This window comes from Mytilus edulis, chromosome 9 (assembly GCF_963676685.1).
Source record: "Mytilus edulis chromosome 9, xbMytEdul2.2, whole genome shotgun sequence".
Lineage (NCBI taxonomy): Eukaryota > Metazoa > Mollusca > Bivalvia > Mytilida > Mytilidae > Mytilus > Mytilus edulis.
In genome coordinates, this window is record NC_092352.1 from 28723729 (window position 1) to 28744628 (window position 20900).

Below are 20900 nucleotides of genomic sequence, written 5' to 3' on the forward strand. Positions count from 1 at the left end.
GAAACTTGAATTAGAACAGATAGCTTATATAAGCTCATTAGAATAGCGCATTAAGAATCAAGACAAAACAATAGATTTACTAAAGAAAAACACGGAGATCATTCAAAGTAATGGACAGCCAGCAGATAACATCAATAGCATGAAAAGGCAACCAAATATAGAACAAGAAAATCTGAATAGAAGCAATATAGATCAAATGAGAGATGAGCTTCAAAAACAGATAAAACAAGAAATGCATGGGCAAATGATGGATATGAGGCTAAAGCAGCTATAAAGATATAACTCTGGACAAAATCAACATCAAATGGATCCAAGAGGGTATAACTCTGGACAAATCCAACATCAAACTGATCCAAGAGGGTATATCTCTGGACAAATTCTACATCAAAATGACCAAAGAAGGTATAACTCTGGACAAAATCAACATCAAATGGATCCAAAAAGGTATAACTCTGAACAAAGCCAACATCAAGCTGATCCAAGAGGGTTTAACTCTGGACAAAATCAAAAACAACATCAAAATGACCCAGGATGTTTGAACTCTTGGCAAGGTCAACATCAACAAAATGATCCAAGAGGGTATCAATATAACTCAGAGCAAAGTCAAATTCACCAAAATCATCTGAGAAGATTTAACTCTGGACCACATCGGCAACAACAAAAAGACCAAAGAGGGTATTACTCTGGACAAAATCAACATCTTCAAAATGATCCAAGAGGGTATAACTCTGAACAACATCAGCAAAATGATAACAAAAGGGTACAACTCTGGAAAAAGTCGACATCAAAATGATCCCTATACTAATGGACAAGGTCAATCTTATTTAAACGGTCAACTCCAGTTTTATTCAAGGCAAGACCAAGTCAGTCAAATTGATTAATTACACTACAACTCAGTGCATCACGATGATCTACTAAGACAAGGACTGCCGAGAGTGCCACCACCACCTTATCAACAGAATAGTAATCTCTATAACCATAACAAAATATCAGTAGAAAGACACAGTGATAATGGGCAAAGAAAAGAAAAGTCCAAATCAGAAGGTAGCTCAAGTCCGCTAAGTCATGCCGAAACAGAAATTAAACTGACCCAAGCATTTGATAAACTTACAAATCCAGAGTCTCTGCTAAATGAAGAACAAAACCTAAAAGAAACACCAACAATTACTGCAACTCCTGACACTGAAATAACAGTTCCTAATAATCAACATGTTGACCATCCTTCAATGAACCTTCCTCAACATTCAACAGAAGAAGAAAAGCCAAAACAGTATTTTTAGGGAAAATAGACCAACCAAAGGAACCACCAGACATCCAAAAACTTGGACAGGAGACCGAAATACTACTGAGACAATGCTAGACATTGTCTCAATGAACATTGAGAGAATGAAAGGCAGCAATGTATATCTGAAAGAACTTTTAAAAACAAACACAATTCTATGCTTGCATTGGTTACACGGATATGAATTAGTCGCACTAAAAGAAATTCTGCCAGACTGCGACTATCATATCTCAAGCTTTGATGATAATCTAGTTGATTTGGAACTACAAAGAAGAAGGGGGAATGGGGGAGTAATAACTATATGGCCTCCAACAATCTCACATAAGATCAGGAAGCTAGAAAAAGAAGAATAGTCATCGAAATTTAGTCTGAACCAGTTAAAGTAATCCTAATTAATAGATATATGCCAACAATGGCAACAGGATCAGACAAAGAGTACAGAGAACAACTGGATAAAATTTCGTCAATTATTGATAAATATGAGCAAACACACAATGTCTTCATAGTGGGGGATTTGAATGGAACACTCATGCAAAGTAGAAATAATAACCATGACAATTTGCTTAAGAACTTCTGCAGTCAACATCAGCTATTAAAAGCATAGTTAAAAATACTCACAAACCTACTTTTTATCACCATAATAAAAATTCCACCTCGCAGATAGAGTACAACTTCAGAGGCAGTAATCTTTTGGATTCAGCGATTATGGACCAACATCTACTTAACAGTTCAGCACATGTACCAGTAAAGGCAAAACACAACCTGATCGTTAAGGGGAAAACTTAGATGATCAGCACAACAAGCAAAAAGAAAACTATTCTGAAATGGGAAGAAAAAAACATAGAAAATTACCAACCAAAGGTAATTCAAGTGAGGAAGAAGACTGAAATGCAAAAAGGAAACTGATGTAGAACAACAAGCAATTGATATCATAAACATTTTACAGGAAGCTACTGAATTGAGTGTTGTTCAGAGTGTTTTGATGGCTTTCGAGATATTGTCATCTATGTGTTTGTCCTATTTAAGGTTTGATTGTAATGTAAGTACTTAGCAGATGTAACAGATTCTAAAATATGATTGTGAAGAGTGTAATTATGTTGTAAAGGTTGACGTTTAGTTGTGACAGAGAGAACATTACACTTGTCTTGGTGGGAGGCCATCATCCAGTCCTCCTCCCATTTTGCAGCTGCATCAAGGTCAGCTTGCAGTTTTAAACAGTCACTCTAGGATTTAACTGGCATATATATGATGCTGTCATCAGCAAGTAATCTTAGTTTGTAAGGTAGTCTGGAAGGTCATTAATATAAGCCAAGAATAATACTGGACCTAAGACAGTACCTTGTGGAACCCCAGAGGTGACTGGGACTGTGCTTGATGATCTTCCATCCAGAACAACTGTTTGGGTTCGATCGGAGAGAAATGCAGAGATCCAGTTTAAAGTGTTTCCATTAATGCCAAAATATTTAGTAGTGTAATTTGTAAAGTAACTAAGTGACGATGCGGAACTTTATTAAAGGCCTTCGCAAAGTCCATTATTACAAGGTTTCTTTGTGTATTTGAATTGTTTGTGGATTGAAGTTTTTAGATGAAGGAGAAAAGTTATGTCTCGCAATATCAAGAGTGCCGAAAGCCATGTTGGAGGTCATACAAGATGTTATTTGATTCGAGATGTTTCATAATATGTGATGTTACTATGTGTTCCCTTAACTTGCAGAATATACAAGTTAATGAGATAGGTCTATATTTGACCGGTTTATGGTTATCCCCCTTTTTATATGCACGTGCGACTCTAGCGTGTTTCCAGTCGTTAGGTGTAATACCAGTATTGTAAGATTTGTTAAAAATTAAGCATCGAATTGGTGCAATTTCTGTCTGCATTTCTTTCAGTAAGCGACCACTGGTGTTATCTGGGCCGGTGGCTTTATGTGGGTTGATCTTATTTATTTATATAAGTTTTTTTGTTCTATCATTAATGAAAGCGAAAGAGTGAAATATTTATTCGCTTTTAGCAGCCAGTATTGTTCTTTTTTTTTTTAAAATAAGCTAAGAAACATGATGAATTGATGAATTATTCACTTGCAAGTGAAAAATTCGACCTCATCCAATCCGTATTCACTTTTCAATTCAACCCCTTAGCTAGAGATGGATAACGCTTGAATCATAAAGCATAAAGCATAAAGCATAAAAGATTTATTTAAAGTCGGTTATACATATAACAATACAACATAAGCTCTGTAGAGCTTTTATCCGACATACATATAAGACGAGCACAATACATAAAACACATAAAACATAAAGCACATCATGCAAAATAAATAATGTTATCAAGCAAAGCAATTAATAAGCACAATTAAAGCATATAAGCAAACATAAAATGCAGATAAACTATCATTCATGCAATAGCTATTATAAAGCACTAAAAGTAATTCAAGCATTTAGAACACAAATAAAAAATTATGCCTAATAATTTAAAAGCCAGAGTATACAAGACAAATAAATAAACTGATCTACAGCTCACTGAGATCTGCAGGAGGAACACTGACACGAACTGCCCTCCCAATTACCAACCAAGCTTTTAAACTGACCCAATGGCATTTCTTCCCTCATCTTATTTGGCAGTTCGTTCCAGAGTTTGGCTCTTGCGTATCTAAATGAGTGTAGCCCATGGGTAGTTGTCCTTACCCTGGGAACATCTGCTATGTTATTATTTCTAAAAGAGTAATTACATTTTTTGATTTCAATAAGTTCATGTAGATATAATGGACATTGTTTATTAATAATTGTATATACCTCTATTGCTATCATTCTAATTCTTCTGATTTCTAAGCTTGGTAATTTTGATTTAATTATAAGTTATTGATAAGTACTACAATAGTCTTCATATATAAATCTTAGGGCACGCTCCTGTATTTTCTCTATTTTTCTGGTGTTACAATCACCACAGAAGTGCCATATTACAGGACAATAATTAAAATCAAGTTGACATTATAAATGAATAATATATAGTAAGTCTACGTAATCGTGTGTGTAAAGTTATTTAAAGGAAAAGAATGTAAACTTTGAAAGTGAAACAAAGGGTAAATCATTTGATTGACCATATTCCATCCACAAAAATATATATTATATAGATAAAACGATGATAACACATATTTTTAATCTATAATATGAAATTGAATAGACCTAGAAAAAATCAATTACATGAGTTCGCTTAATCCATTTATACCTATATTTATGTTTAAATCGCTTATATCATCGGACATTGGAGGTCAACTCGATAGTTATAAGATGCCGTCTAGACTAAAATACACGCGTAATGAAGCTGCATATTATCGAGCCTATGCCCTGTAAATTGTTTGTGTTAGACCTTCAGATAAATGTTTGACATTGTTATGAATCAAATATGAGAATTTGAGTCAAATCGGTGAACATGAATTTGACAGCTAGTGCCCCTTTAATTTACACTGAACAAGCTTTTTAAAAAGCTTATAACTTGATGTTGCCGGTATATGGTACGTTGTTCTATCTTATTTCTTGGTAATAGGGTAAATTTTGTACGACCGATTTACGGTAACAGGAGAAAATGACATTGGAAATGAAATTTAATTTGACAAATTAAGCAACATGACTCGGTTAACTGTTCCTCTTTTTGCTGCGAAGAGACCTCTAAAAAAGTTCACCAACTACTTGCCTAAACATCCATACAAAATTTTGCTTCCACCAGTTCTGAAGAACAACGTTCAGAACGTTGTACTCTCGGATCCACAAGGTTAGTATTTTAATTTTTAGGCATACATGTACATAATTTTATACGGTATACGTATGTAAGTAAGTAAATTTTATTTAGAGTCGGCATATATACACATAATAACAGACAAAACATGAGCTCGAGTGAGCAATTTAACCGACTATCACATAAAAAAATCATGCAGCATCATGCAAATACTTTCAAGACGTCATAATTATTTGGACTAGCATATACTATCAAATAAAAATTTAAAAAAAACATGCAAGTATAATGAAAGCAAATATATGTGATCTGTGAGCCTCCAGAGTCATCAAAGTTCATGTGGCAAGCGCATCTATGTGCATTGAACGGGGGAGTCAGCAAATCACTTGAAAGTCATAAAATAATAACAAACTAAAAGCATTAAAACAAATAAATAAATAAATATAAGCACTAGCATTTAAATTATGGCAGATATATTCAATAAATGCGTAAAAAGCAGATCAAAGGCCATTATAAAAAGAAAGAAAGAAATTTCAGCTTTGAGACAGCACTGGATGGAAACGACATGAACTGCAGTTGCACAAGGATTAAACGGCTTTGTGATGGTATACAGCCTAATGTATATAACCGATTGATACAGTACCGAAAGTCAGAGGTTCAAGACTGATTCAGAGCGCTGAACATTCTAGTACACAAGTATGGTAATTTCCCAACTCCCAGAGTTATCAGGTTAACTTAATTATTGATGCATGATGCAACATCCATGCTGTGATGACGTCCATACTGTCATTATGTCTACATTGTATACTATGTTGTATGACCATACTGTCATGATGTCCATAGGATGTATCGGCCCCACCTTGAACATTTGTTGAAAAGATGAAATATTCTAGAATGTATCATCCCTACCTTGAGCATTTGTTGAAAAGATGAAATATTCTAAGACGTATCAGCCCTACCTTGAACATTTGTTGAAAAGATGAAATATTATAGGACGGTGCAGCCCTACATGTACCTTGAACATTTGTTGAAAAGATGAAGTATTCTAGAATGTACATGTATCATCCCTACCTTGAACATTTGTTGAAAAGATAAAATATTCTAGGACGTATCAGCCCTACCTTGAACATTTGTTGAAAAGATGAAATATTCTAGGACGGTGCAGCCCTACCTTGAACATTTGTTGAAAAGATGAAATATTCTAGGATGTATCAGCCCTATTTTGAACATTTGTTGAAAAGACGAAATATTCTAGGATGTATCAGCCCTACCTTAAGAAGATGAAATACTCTAGGCAAATCGGCAGTGTTCTAGGATTTTTTTGGCACCTTGACTTACCACGGGTAAGATCAATAAAAAAATGACTTACCCACATCTAAAAGTTAAATCCGCCAACCAATGCGGACGGCGCAAAGCGCCATCCGCTGTGGCGAGCTTTAGCTCGCCGCCCTTATGGCCGGGGGTCTGGGGGCCGCTCATAAAACTTTTATAACATGCTTTAAATTATATGTTGTGAAGTTTGTCTGAACAAAGCTGGATTCGGATACGATTGAATTTTGTACAAAATTTAAAAAAAACGATTTCTTACTAAATTTGACAAATATATTATAGTTATTACTATGTCATTTATTAAGAGCTATAATAAATGCAACTGTAAGTTTATTTTCCTCCGATGACAAAAAAAAAATTGTTTATGTCCCGATTTAAGCACCAGTTATCAATCCGGATTTTCCGATTTTACCGACACCGTGACCGACTTTTAGAATGATAGGAGAAGAATGTGGTCTCTTTTGCGCTTGATTACACCTAGTAAACAAGTGCTTGAATAAAAGCGCTGATAGACATCGACAAAATCTTCGATCTTTTATCAAAGTTTTTTCTCTTGATTTAAAGGGAAACTTCGCAAAAAAATCAAAAATTGATATTATGTCCATTCTGTATAAAAATGCTCAAATTCATAGATATTAAAGTTTTATTCCGCTAAATAAGAGATCACCATCGATTTTAAATTTTGAGTATCAGTTCTCTACTCTCCGCCATCTTGTCACCTTCTCCGATGAAAAATCACGATATGTCAATAAACCACAAAGGAACAAAACTACAGTAAACGATGTAGTCGTAATTGCGTGTCGATATCTTGTCAATCGTACGGTTGTTTTATCTGACTGACAAATTGATACTGAAAATGGTCTTATATTTTTAAATAACCATATAGTCTGTTATTTTTAAACTGATAATATTGTAATTAGTTAAAAAGTCAAAGTTCAAATCATAAAATGATAAATAAGTGTTCCGTGGAAATTGTTTTCGAAAATCTAATTCGTTCATAATTCTTTCAAGTAATAAACTTTATTTAAATAAATTCGGATCTTCCCTCATCTGATCACCAGCATGGCTAAAGGTATTACTCCCAAAGGTATTGGAAGGAGGCACGTCCAGGTATTCAATCGATTTCCTGTCCGGCGGGCTTGCAAGTTCATGCATCGTTTCACTTCTGTAGGTATTGATCAGTGTACACGACCGTTACTTATAACTTTCCATTTTGAACTATCAGGTGCATGTATAATATACATTTTTGTCTTGCGTGTCCGAAAGTGATATAATATACTAGTCATTACTGAACTCATACGCTTGTTTATAAATAACATTTCTGGTGTAAAGAATATTATTTATAAAAAAAAAATAATAAAAAAAAAATAATTGAAGAAATACAAATCTATTTACATATTTTTCCAAGGGTTAATTTGGGAAAATGTAATATATACTCGTTGTCAATAGTTTAGGACAGATTGGAACATACCAGAATTATTGATCTAAAAAAATGTGCGCACTTGTCGACGATCCGTGTATACATACGCCTGGTAGAAAGTTACGGAACTATAGTCAGTAGCGCTATTTAAAATATGTATACATGTATACATTGAACATAAGAAAGAAACATACATTTTGTGTAAATTGTGGTAAAAGTTTTGTAAATAGACTAGTCCACGTATGCCAACAGTATGTAATCAACGAATTCGATAGACTATTGTATACCAAAAGAAGAAGAAGAAAAAAAAAGAAACAATTTGATTTAAATACAGGTCAATTTATAACTTGCTTTGGTTCATCGAAGTTAAGAACATAGTAAACTCACAGATTTATATATCAATTAAATTGTTCTCGAATAAAGGACGAAATTCGTCATCATCACAATTGTTCCAACATTCATGTAAAATATATGCAACTGGACGTACACTAATAATCCCCAAGGAATGTGAATATTTTCTAGGAAAACTATTGAGTATCAATTTCGGGATTTATTTTCTTTCTTGATATTCAATGACAGCAATTTAAAGAATAAACTGCTTGTCGGATATTTGTCCGCTTTAGGGGTATTCTTGCAAGTTGAACAGACTTATAATAACATTCAAAAATAGGGAAAGATAACATTAAGTTCGTTGTCTTTTAATTTTAAACATCGTTGATCAAATAGTTATTTAAGTATATATATATACGTTGGGAGACGACGATTATTATAGTTGTCTCAGATTTTAATAAGGACGTTCCCGATAATGAATAAATTTGGTTGACGTTTATCACACTTGAAAAGAATATCTATTCGTAATTTTTCGATTCCATTACAAAAATATTTTTTTCTTTATTCGTACATATTATATTCCGCTTCGGTAGAGTTATCTTCAGATAGTATCATATATTAATTAATACATGGCTTTCAAAAGTCGAAATGTAAGTGTTCTCGTACATTTTTTCGCCTAATAAAGACAAATAAAAATGATTTAGTAAAGCTATTTCTAATTTCTAAGTCCCCCTTTTTTATGAGACATAAATCAAGGACAAGACTTGTATATCATTTCATTCTGACATATGAATTAAGTTTCCCGTCTTTAACCGAAAATTGTGTATTTCTTAGTAAATTAACTTATTTGAATTCAAATAAATAATAGCACCAAATATAATTAAATAATTCCAAGGCGACCAATTTTTATTTGTCACCAACTTGAATATGTATTTTTAATGTGTGTATTAAATGCTACCACTGATCCGAATAGACAGTCACACCTGGCAAGGTGTGCCCTAGAGGCGTGGTTAAATACCGAAGTGCAAATAACAATTTACCTTTCAACAAGCCATCTACGAGTATTGCCACAGAACCGTGAATACACACATCGTATAAACCTAGCCATAGCAGAGATAGTAAAAGGTCAATAATAGTACACCAACATATTGTCTTTACAGATTATTGTACTTTAATTTGTTCACCTTATCAGTCCGAAAATGCATTTATTAAAAATAAATTTATAACTTTTTGTGTTGTCTACAAAAATAATTCGAATATATACGTTTAACCTAGATAATTTATCTCACGAATGAGTACAATTGAACGTCTGTGCGTTTTATCTTCTTATTATCGGATGGTTATTAGATAAAGCATAAGTCATCGGCGCGCTTACGATTACGTTAAAATATGATTAAAAACCAAGACTTTTAATGATTGTATTTTAAATCCCGGCATGCAAAAATCAGGAGAAAACGTCACGACCTACAGGAAGTAGTTGATATTTTGTCATTAATTATTGAATTTCTCCTTTATTACTGCACATATAGCGATAAAACTTTGTGAATATATATATTATGTCATAATGAACATATTTAAACCATAAGTAAAAAATCGTGAATTTTCCCTTTAATAAAAATAAAAAGCAGATATGGGAAAATTGAAGAGGACCGGGAAATTTCAAGAGTTTTTCGGCTTCCCCGAATTTGAAAATTGACTTACCACCGGGTGACAAAGGCTAAAAAATGACTTACCCGTTGTCCTAATCCACTTACCCCGGGTAACGGGTAATGGGAATCCTAGAACACTGATCGGCACCCATATCGTCAAATCAGCAACCGTATCGTCAAATCTGCACATGCATCGTCATATTGGCACCTATCAAAATTGGCACCTGGTTATATCCATACCTGATATAGTCATTTCGGCACCCATGTTAAATTATTTTAATATACATTATTTTTTTCAGTATTTTAATATAAGGCCTATTAAAATTAATTGATAGATTTTCATCCCCGCCCGCCCCGATTTTTTTTATTTTGAAAAATTTATGATTTCGGGATTTTGTTCCTTTCCGTTACCGGTAATGGTCAATAATTTTGTTTCATTCAAATTTCCTGTTTCAAATTTCGGTTTTCCTATTTATTGTTTCGAGTACTTTAAAACGATTATGTTGACAAATTCTGCTGCTCAATAATGACAATATCATCTACGGTGAATAGAGATAGATTACCAGAAGGGCATGAAATTTTTCGGGTTACGAGTAATGCGCTGTGTTCAAGAACGCAAATTGCTGTATGTAACAAATTAAAAATTTCTGTCATTAGAAAACCGTGGATTTTTTTAATAAAACATTGACTTTGTGTCAGCAAATTTGGGCTCTGAAAGATTTCAACAGCCCAAGAATCGTGGAACACATTGGTAGAAAAAAACATAACTGGACCCAACAAACATACACATTGTGTTATAGAAAGCCCTGAGATTTACCCATGGCTATTGTTTTTGTTTTAAAACACCAAATACATGTACCCTTAAAAGAGTCATTAAACAACTTTATGTTTTACATCTTAATTATATTTGCTTCAGTCTAACTCTTGGATAACTTGAGAATCTTAAAAGCACAACCCTACTATTACCAACACTGTTTGGGTTCTCATTTCATTCATAATACTTGTGTTGCATACCATTGCATTTGCATAATTTTATGGGGACTACAAACCATCGTTAAAAAGTAGTCCAACTGAATAGAGAATTTTACTGTTTACTGGAAATAGGTTTCTAAAGTAGCAATTGCATGCAGAACAGTCGTTGCCAATCAGAGATATTTTTTTAAGAATTTAAAAAATTATGTAAGATTCTTAAGACATGTTTACACATGTACATGGTATAAGCTACATTTTTTAAGTAAACACTTGCTGCTTGCATATATATGAAGTTCACGTCACAAGAAGGTTTCATATTAAATAAAATTTAAAAAATAAAATTCTCCCACCCGCCTCATTTTTTTCAAAACTTTGGATGAAAATCTACTAATTAATTTTAGTTGGCCTAAGCAAAAAGATAAAATTTTATTCACAATTTTGGGGGTTTATTTATATATTTGTTTTCCTTCGACTTAATGTGTATTCAAGGTATTGGATACTTTTATGCATGTTTAAAAATCACCTTAGTAATTGCTAAGTATTTTCCATGAACAGGATTGATAGTTTTCTGTTTTATTGCTTCTAATTTTCTCATGGTTAAAAAACAGCTTGGGTGATTGGGTAAGGACTTCATTGTTTCTGATGAAGTTTTTGAAGAAAAAAAGCATCAATAACTACCTGTTTATTGAAGGATTAAACAGATTCAGATTCAGATTCAATGGTTTATTAAAGTCTCACCACATACAACATGATTAAAACAAGATACAATTATAAAATTAATTATACAGTAAACATAGTTAAAACAATTAAATACATGTATGTGCCATTCTTAAAAGAATTATGAGAGACTATTAAAATACAAATAATACTTATTCGTTTTATAAAATACTACAAATACAGTAGTTAATGATATAAAATACTGTTTCTCCTTGTTAAAATGTTATTGCAGGTTTTGGCAACAATATTACAAATATTGGTATTTTTAAACATATATATAAATTTTTCTTCATCAGACAAATTTAAAAACATATCATTATGACACAATATATCAATAAAAAGTGCATGTCTTAGATCTTCATACAAGGGACAATTTAAAAGTACATGTTTTTCATCCTCTAAAATATTACAGTTAAAACAGACTCTTTCGTCTAGATTTTTCTTTCATATCGACCAGTTTCAATTTTTAATGGTGCTACACCACATCTAAACTTTGAAAAAGCACTACGATGGCGCTGTGGCATTTTCTGTAGCAAATATTGCTCAGTGTTAAAAGTATGTTTAAAAAGTTTATATGTTCTCAATTTACAACCGGTACTATATGAAAAAATTCTTGTACACCAGTCTTTTTTATATTTATCAAACATTTTCTCTTCTAACTGAGATATACTATAACTATCAAGAAAATTTTCATTTATTTTACAATATCTTTCAAAATCAAATGATTTCAACATTTAAGGGTTAAACAACAAACAGGTTAATTATGTTCTTGATAAAAGTTAATTATCAATTAACATGATAAATTGAAAAGAAAACTTTTCAAAACATCAACAGATCAGTCATAGAATGTTGGGAAAACTAAACATTTAACTTAGATATTCTAGCTGTTGGATAAAATATATATTTAACGATGTTATGAATGATAAAATCCCAATAATAATTAAAAATAGATAGATCATGAATTTATATTAAATTTTATACAATTTTAGAATTATTTCATGTTTGGTATATTATAGCCCATAAGGGATATAAATTTACATTGCAGCAGCATAAAATCAAAATTTTAAAGTTTTAGCAAAAATTTTGAAAAGCACATTTTATATGTTAAAATCTATTGATATACTCTATAAAAAAAAACCCATTAAGTTGTAAGAGTGATCCCCTGAAACCCCTTATCTTTTGGTGTATTAAACTTATTTACAAAATTTTGGGTAAGCACAGGTACATGTAAAAGGAGAAAGCAGTATAGCTTTTTATGTCAGAATATCATTCATGATGATTGATGAATACATTTTCAAAGTTCAAAGAGCAGTTCTTGCAGTGTAAGGCTGAAATCTAGAAAAAAGTATATATTAAAAGATAATATGATATAAAAAGACACATGTTTTTATGTTTCAGGTAAACAATGTCTTGGACCAATGTCAGAATTAATGCAGTGTTGGAAAAATAATGACTTTGCAGTTGACAAATGTGTAAAAGAAAATAATGTTCTTCAAGACTGTATGAGAAAAGCTGCAGTAAGTTACATGTTATTAATATTTTCAAAGTGTTAGTTAATGTTGTTTCTGTTGAGAAAAGATATAGTTTTGCACTTTATAAATACAGCTGTTTCACAAGCCATGCCTCTTTTGACATTGTTTGAGGAGATATTTAATATTTCTAGATATGTTACTTTGTTTAAAACGCATTGGTTCCCAGATATGATTTCTGTGTTTCATCTCATAATGACATAACATGGGAATGTTATATACGTACATGTACCAGTATAGAAAAACATGGTAGCGCCCTAAATTTAATACTTAGGAGGTACAAAAGTGGAAGTTGAGATAGTATAAAATTTTAGCATTAGTTTAAACTCTTATAGAAGTTTAGATCAATATATCCGCCACCCCATATATTTTACCTTAATATGATATACAATGTAAGGTACTTAACTCACTTTATTGAAAAATGTCACCAGGAAGCAAACTTCCGTTATATTTTGATTTCACTTTCATGATTTTTTGAGTTATTTCCCTTTATAAATACAAGACTGAATGAAGTATGTGGAAATATGCTGAATTTACTGCATATTTACAAGCGGGGAGATCTGTGTCCTATTGACATACTCTTCTTTTATCCAATAAAGTCATTGTTGTACTGAATTATGCTGTTCAATGTTTATCCCTGGAAGAATCACATTCAATTTATCATATACAATGTTCAATGTTTATCCCTGGAAGAATCACATTCTATTTATCATATACAACGTATCTTACTGTTAGGCAGTTCACCATGCATGTCATGATCATGTCCTGGTATCTGCTTCAATAATGATTTCTAATACATGTATTTATGTATCATTTGGTCTCTGGTGTATAGTTTTCTCATTTGTAATTATACCACATTATCTAATGGTTATATTGTCACATTTTATTGGTCAGTTATTTGTGGACTCATTAACCTTGTTAGAATGTGGTATACTTATTACTCTGTAGGAGCTATTGTATGTTGTAAGTTCAAATGCTTTACTTTCAAGGAACACCTACAGCTCCATGGCTGTACAAAAAATAATAGTAAACAAAATGTTATTTAATGTGCCTATGCATGCATTGTAGGGTTGAGGTAGGTAGGCATTTTATATTTTTTGGTCAACAATATAAGTTACATGTTTAGACAAGATAAGAACAAGAACTAATCTTTATGCAGCAAAAAATGATTTACATCTATTTTTGGCTGTACATTCAAGATGAGTCAATTTACATCAAGACCTTTGTTTGATTGTTCGTTGTACAATGTACATTTGTACTTTCAAAGAGCTTTATTGGTGCACATTAAAGGTTCACCAGAAGCTTTGTTGCTGTAATTCCAAGAACATCTTGAAATCAATAGTTGTACACTAATCCAGAGCCGTAAAAATATCAGTACATCTTGAGGCTGGGGCTCTATATTAAAGATGCACTCTAGCTTCGTTTCTGTACTAAATAGGTACACCAACAGCTCTGTTCATTTTAAGTACATTTTGGGTTTGATTGGTGTACATTTGCTTATGTATTTTGATGATTTGGCTCTCTATATTCAAATTATACCCATATACATATTGAAACTTCCATCATCATGTATTTGGAAAACTAAGTGTTAAATGATTGTCAATAAGGTTAGGTCAATCAACAGAGCATTTATCTTTAATTTATACCAGTCATATACAAGAACATATTGTACAATATGTACTTGTCAGTAGTGTGTTTACATCCCGTCACAAGTTCTCATACCAGAATGACCTGTCTAGTATTTTTAAATTTTCTTTATTGTGTAACAATGTGTATTGTGTAGCATGTGTAGGTTGTCAGCAATAAAAGATATGGGATCAGTGTTGTTGTTATTAGTTTTCAGCATCTGTTTGTACATACAATGTATATACATATGAGAGTTTTCCCATGTTATTCAAATATACCTTACTAAATAAGCTGCCACCAGATGTGCGAGTAATAGAAATAATTGAGCACAATAATACATGTATTACATACACAAGACAACAAGTTAATGTAATAAAATCTGAAAGTTTGGCATTTTCTTTTCTGTAGAGTTAAGTACCATTATATTTTCCCAAATGAAATGTATCAATAGAAAGGTAATTTTCACCAGATGGAGCATCTCATAGATTTGGAGACTGAATAGGAGTTCAGGTGCTTAATGAAGTAGTGGTAAACCCTGTTAAATAAACCAAATAATGTGTGCTTTGTAAATTCTCAATCAGACACTTCAAATTTGGCAGTTTAATTCAATTCCTTACCCAAAACAGTATAAATTTAAGGATGAAAAGTGCAGACATCTGTTTTTATAAATAGACATGAAGTAGATGTAATTGATTTTAAAATCCTTAAAATATATGTTTTGTCATAACACCTAATTAAAAGGATTGAAGTCAAAACTTTGAATTTGAATAATATTTTTAAGAATACTTGATGTACAAAATATGTTTAACACTTATATTTAGACCATGGAAGACCACCATGGTTTAAAAGTCTTTGTCCTGTGTAAAATTAAGTGGAAAATTATCCATAAAATAGGATACTGCTTTCTCATTCATTGTGAGACAACAAATTACCACTGAGGGTCTTAATGTGTATTGAATCCATGTAGGTGAAATCCATACGAGATACAGTATTACTGATATTTATCAGTTATGTCCCTTTGAACATATATATTTAAATCTTCTAAAATTGGTCATTTTTAAAACTATGACAATTCTTCTTTGATATACTGTTTTCAGCCTTTTCCTCAGAACTTCTGTTTTGAGAGTCCTTTCTTTGGTTGTTTGGTTGTTTGTTGCTGAATGGGCAGTAGAAATTTATGACCACTACATATGTGTTGTATTGATATTGTTAAAAGGTCTATTTCTACCACTGAAGTTTTGTTCTTTTTTTAATGTATTTAGAAATATGCATATTGAAAATTGTGTTTTTTCATTTTTGGGGCAAAATTTTACTGTACCAAATGAGAAAAATAGGTATCATGTTTTTTGAATTTTGTCATGTATAAGAATGTTATATAGTTTTGGCTAAACTTTTTGAATGATGGCATCTAATGAATAACCATTAATTTCTTTCATATGTTACTTTAAGTAGCATCAAAAGTTAAACACATTCAGCCTTCAATTAGTTCTATATTGCTTATCAATTAAAATCTTCTCCACAAAGTCACCCAAACACTCATTGATACCCTTAAAGAAATCTTGGTGAGGAGTTTTCATGCCATGCAGGTGTGCTACAATTTTCTTGACTTAATTCAGTCAAAGTCCTGTGTATGAATATGTACTGGGTGTTTCGACTTGTCAATTCAATGGCCAAGATGTTGATTTTGTAATTCTCATGTCAGGGCTGTATTTGTTTGTTATACACTTGTGTTTATTCATTTATTTATTTTTATTTGCTAACACCTGTGAATTTAAAAAGTCATTGATACCCCAGTGCCTTTTGTTCACTTTGAATGAGGCCAAATTTGTGGGGTGGAGTAGCGACTTAATAGCTGAATTGAAAAATGGAATTAGAATGTTAAAAGTCAGTTATCAATATACCCCAAAAGCCCTTGGCAGTTAATTCACTTCTTGATTTCATTAATAATTTATTATATAATATTTTGATTGATACCTGTCAAAATCAAATGGTTATTATTATTATATATTTACAGGGAAAACCAGTCTTATTAAAATAAATAATTTAATTCAGATTTAAAATTAAATAATCTAATTGTGACTAATTTAGTGCCAAAACAAGGTTTATGAAAATCTGTTAACTTGAAATAAAGTGTGTGGTACCGGTAGTTATAATTAGTGATTTTCCAACAATTTTGAATAATTCCTACAATTTAGTTTTCCTTAAAAATGATTATGATTTTCCTTATTGGCCCCTGGTGTCAAGAACTGAATTTGTTACTTATTTTCCAGCCCACTTTTGAATATATATGATGTAAATAACAGGCTTCTATAGTATTATATCTTCTGAAATTAATGCAGATCATGTCGTATTAACACCTGTGTCCACAATCAGACACCAGAAAAAAAATACAGGGCTCAGGGTTCAGTTATATCTGAAACTCTTGTACTTTAGATATGTATTGCATTTAATATAACTTTGTAAGTTAGTATATCTTATTCTCCATTAGATATATTTCATTATTTATACTTATTTGTAGTTGATATATATCTGACAAGGCACTTGAACAATTTGTCTTATTGTAACAATTTCTTTCTGTATTTACTGTGCGTATCCAAAAGTCATTATAGCCCTTTCACAATACCTGGGTCAAAACACATTTTTAAGTTTCAGTTCAAATTCTCATCTTCAAACTGATCAACTGGTTAAAAAAAACAATACTTAAGTTTCTGTGTAAAGCAGGTGCAGTGAAAGGAATTTATATTTACCACCCAATATCACTGATAGATCTGTTTCATAAGAAGTATATGGAAAAACCTAATTATTCGTACATAATAAACACACCAGTTTAAAAAACTCATGTAGATGTATTATGAATTATTTTGAGAATGCATTACAAAATATACTTCTACAATGAAATTTAACCCTGGTTTAAAAAAATACTTCACTTATTTTTTCCACCAATTAATAGTAGAAAGACAGTAGTCATATAGATCTATGATTATTACTAGTGAATGCAAAATGATACCGACCAACTGCCATAAAACTGACCATAAGCTTTTCTAACATTCCCCAAGTTACTTCAAATAACCAAACTGTCAATAATGTGGTTAAAAAAGAATGAAAACTTGTTTCATTACATGGAAGGCAGATAAAACCACAATAAAAAATAGAGATACATTAACGTGGATTTTCATAAATTACAAGTAGCAATTTTAATTTGAGTATTGCCAAAAAAAAGTAAAAGGTACAATGAATTCATTGGACATAAATTCTATCAGAAGTAAAGCTGTGAAATATCTTTGAGATCTATACAAACAAAATCAGTTTGACGACTGCATATCCTTCAAGGAAAAAAATTGAATAAATGTAAAATACATTGATACATGTATTTTACATGTATCAAAATTGTATGTAGAACTTGAATAACATTATATTCTTATATATGTGTAATTTAAAAAAAAATGTATATGTGTAATTATTGATCACAATGGGTCATACATCGTCCTTCTTGATATGATTAAAATAATATGGCTTTGTCATACACATTCAAAAAAGTAACATACAAATTGTGTTCTTTTAATTAATACATCCATACAAGTGTTTGATTTGTTCCTTATTTAGTTAGGTTTATGTCCTTAGTAAAATTTTATAGAAGAACTTTAAAATTTTGTTGTAGATTGAAGACCAGAAAATAAAAGAAAAGATTGCCACAGGAAAAGAGAAAGTTTTAGGCAGATACAATAATGCTGCTGTAAACAAAATGTTAAGGAAGTTTCCACAGCCACCACACTCAATCAAACCAAAATAAGGTAAATATGTCATGTCTTCTTAGTTCTAAAGTACATCGCTGTAGGTCTGATCAAAACCAAAATAAGGTAAATATGTCATGTCTTCTAAGTTCTAAAGTACATCGCTGTAGGTCTGATCAAAACCAAAATAAGGTAAATATGTCATGTCTTCTAACTTCTAAAGTACATCGCTGTAGGTCTGATCAAAACCAAAATAAGGTAAATATGTCAGGTCTTCTAAGTTCCAAAGTACATCGCTGTAGGTCTGATCAAAAACTGACAATCAAACCAAAATAAGGTAAATATGTCAGGTCTTCTAAGTTCCAAAGTACATCGCTGTAGGTCTGATCAAAACCAAAATAAGGTAAATATGTCAGGTCTTCTAAGTTCCAAAGTTCATCATGATCACTGTAGGTTTGAACAAAAACTGACAATCAAACCAAAATAAGGTTAATATGTCAGGTCTTCTAAGTTCTAAAGTACATCACTGTAGGTCTGATCAAATACTGACAATTAAACCAAAATAAAGTAAATATGTCAGGTCTTCTAAGTTCTAAAGTACATCACTGTAGGTCTGATCAAAAACTGATAATTAAACCAAAATAAGGTAAATATGTCAGGTCTTTTAAGTTCCAAAGTACATCACTGTAGGTCTGATCAAAAACTGACAATCAAACCAAAATAAGGTAAATATGTCAGGTCTTCTAAGTTCCAAAGTACATCACTGTAGGTCTGATCAAATACTGACAATCAAACCAAAATAAGGTAAATATGTCAGGTCTTTTAAGTTCCAAAGTACATCACTGTAGGTCTTCTAAGTTCCAAAGTACATCACTGTAGATCTGATCAAATACTGACAATCAAACCAAAATAAGGTAAATATGTCAGGTCTTCTAAGTTCCAAAGTACATCACTGTAGGTCTTATCAAATACTGACAATTAAACCGAATTAAGGTAAATATGTCAGGTCTTCTAAGTTACAAACTACATCACTGTAGGTCTGATCAAATACTGACAATCAAACCAAAATAAGGTGAATATGTCATGTCTTCTAAGTTCCAAAGTACATCACTGTAGGTCTGATCAAAAACTGATAATTAAACCGAAATAAGGTAAATATGTCAGGTCTTTTAAGTTCCAAAGTACATCACTGTAGGTCTGATCAAAAACTGACAATCAAACCAAAATAAGGTAAATATGTCAGGTCTTCTAAGTTCCAAAGTACATCACTGTAGGTCTGATCAAATACTGACAATCAAACCAAAATAAGGTAAATATGTCAGGTCTTCTAAGTTCCAAAGTAGATCACTGTAGGTCTGATCAAAAACTGACAATCAAACCAAAATAAGGTAAATATGTCAGGTCTTTTAAGTTACAAACTACACCACTGTAGGTTTGATCAAATACTGACAATTAAATCATACATGTGTATCAATCTTATTATATATAGTAAGAAATATTGGCCAGGCAAGACTAGACAAACTTTCTTTTGAGACAAACTTACCATATATATATATATAGGACTCTGAACTGTGAATGAATTCCAAACGCTGAAGTGTGTTTTTGGTCACCATTACAGTCCATTCCATTGAGTGTGTAGGCAAAGGTAATAATGACTACACGGTTCAGCTAGCAAGTAAGCTAACCAAAGATATTAGATTTGCCTACACACTCAATGGAATCGGCTGTTAGTGTGATGGTGGCATTGTGATACTATCTTGTTGATAACTACTCCGAAAAACAATGGTGGTTAAACTGGACTGTAATGGGTTACATAAACTATATTTTTAAGTAATAAGGTATTATATGCCTAGTTTCACAAAATATACATCTTTTTCAATAATGTGACAAGGAAAATAATTTTATTCTTCAAACATTTTGACAAATACTGTTTGCTCAAACAAAATTTAAATTATTATTTATCAGACTTCTATGTATGTGACTGAAAGCTTCAACATCTATATATTTAAGGTATTGCTACAGGATTCTTTGAATATAAACATGATATTACACTCTAATGATTTCAAAGGATTTTGTTGGTATCATTAAAATAATAATTCAAGGGATCACATTAAACCTTTTCTATATAAGTAGCATCAACAGTTTACATCTTATTTGTTCATTTTCTTTATTTTCAGACTTCTGGTACAATTCACCAGTATGTATGGTTGATGTTTGAAGATGTGTGGAAGGTTTTTACATTTGAACAGTTGAACATGTGATACATTGGACATGCTTGTGTTAGACTGACTTATAAATGGTCTGATATGTATAAATGGAGATATAAATAGACCTTTAATTTTTTATTTGCCACAAAAATATCAAAATTGTCACTGCATTGCTTGCCTTGCCTGCACTTGCTTCTCACTAACTATCATTCACTAGCTATGAGCTAAATGTTTCAAAAAATCACAAAAATACTGAACTCTGAGGAAAATTCTAAACTGAAAGTTCCTAATCAAATAGCAAAATCAAAAGGTCAAAAACATCAAATGAATGTATAACACCTGTCATATTCCTGACTTAGTACAGAGATTTTCTTATGTAGA

At 31.7% G+C, this 20900-nt stretch overlaps 2 protein-coding genes across 2 annotated transcripts; both read left to right on the top strand.

Annotated features, from left to right (window-relative positions):
• The first annotated feature begins 304 nt into the window (after window positions 1–304).
• LOC139489898 (putative uncharacterized protein DDB_G0279653) lies at window positions 305–1280 on the top strand. Its single transcript, XM_071276743.1, has 2 exons — window positions 305–720; window positions 920–1280. Exons 1-2 carry the CDS (start codon window positions 305–307, stop codon window positions 1278–1280), a joined length of 777 nt encoding a protein of 258 aa, XP_071132844.1.
• A 3544-nt stretch (window positions 1281–4824) lies between these two features.
• LOC139488007 (small ribosomal subunit protein mS37-like) lies at window positions 4825–20643 on the top strand. Its single transcript, XM_071273315.1, has 4 exons — window positions 4825–5048; window positions 12825–12943; window positions 18240–18372; window positions 20490–20643. Exons 1-3 carry the CDS (start codon window positions 4904–4906, stop codon window positions 18369–18371), a joined length of 396 nt encoding a protein of 131 aa, XP_071129416.1. The 5' UTR covers window positions 4825–4903; the 3' UTR covers window position 18372; window positions 20490–20643.
• Window positions 20644–20900: the final 257 nt, after the last annotated feature.

Coding starts and splice junctions, on each gene's coding strand:
- LOC139489898 (XM_071276743.1), top strand. CDS start 305: ATGGATCCAAGAGGGTATAACTCTGGACAAATCCAACATCAAACTGAT. Junction 721..919: donor CTTCAAAATGATCCAAGAGG/GTATAACTCTGA, acceptor TGATCTACTAAG/ACAAGGACTGCCGAGAGTGC.
- LOC139488007 (XM_071273315.1), top strand. CDS start 4,904: ATGACTCGGTTAACTGTTCCTCTTTTTGCTGCGAAGAGACCTCTAAAA. Junction 5,049..12,824: donor TGTACTCTCGGATCCACAAG/GTTAGTATTTTA, acceptor TTTATGTTTCAG/GTAAACAATGTCTTGGACCA. Junction 12,944..18,239: donor ACTGTATGAGAAAAGCTGCA/GTAAGTTACATG, acceptor ATTTTGTTGTAG/ATTGAAGACCAGAAAATAAA.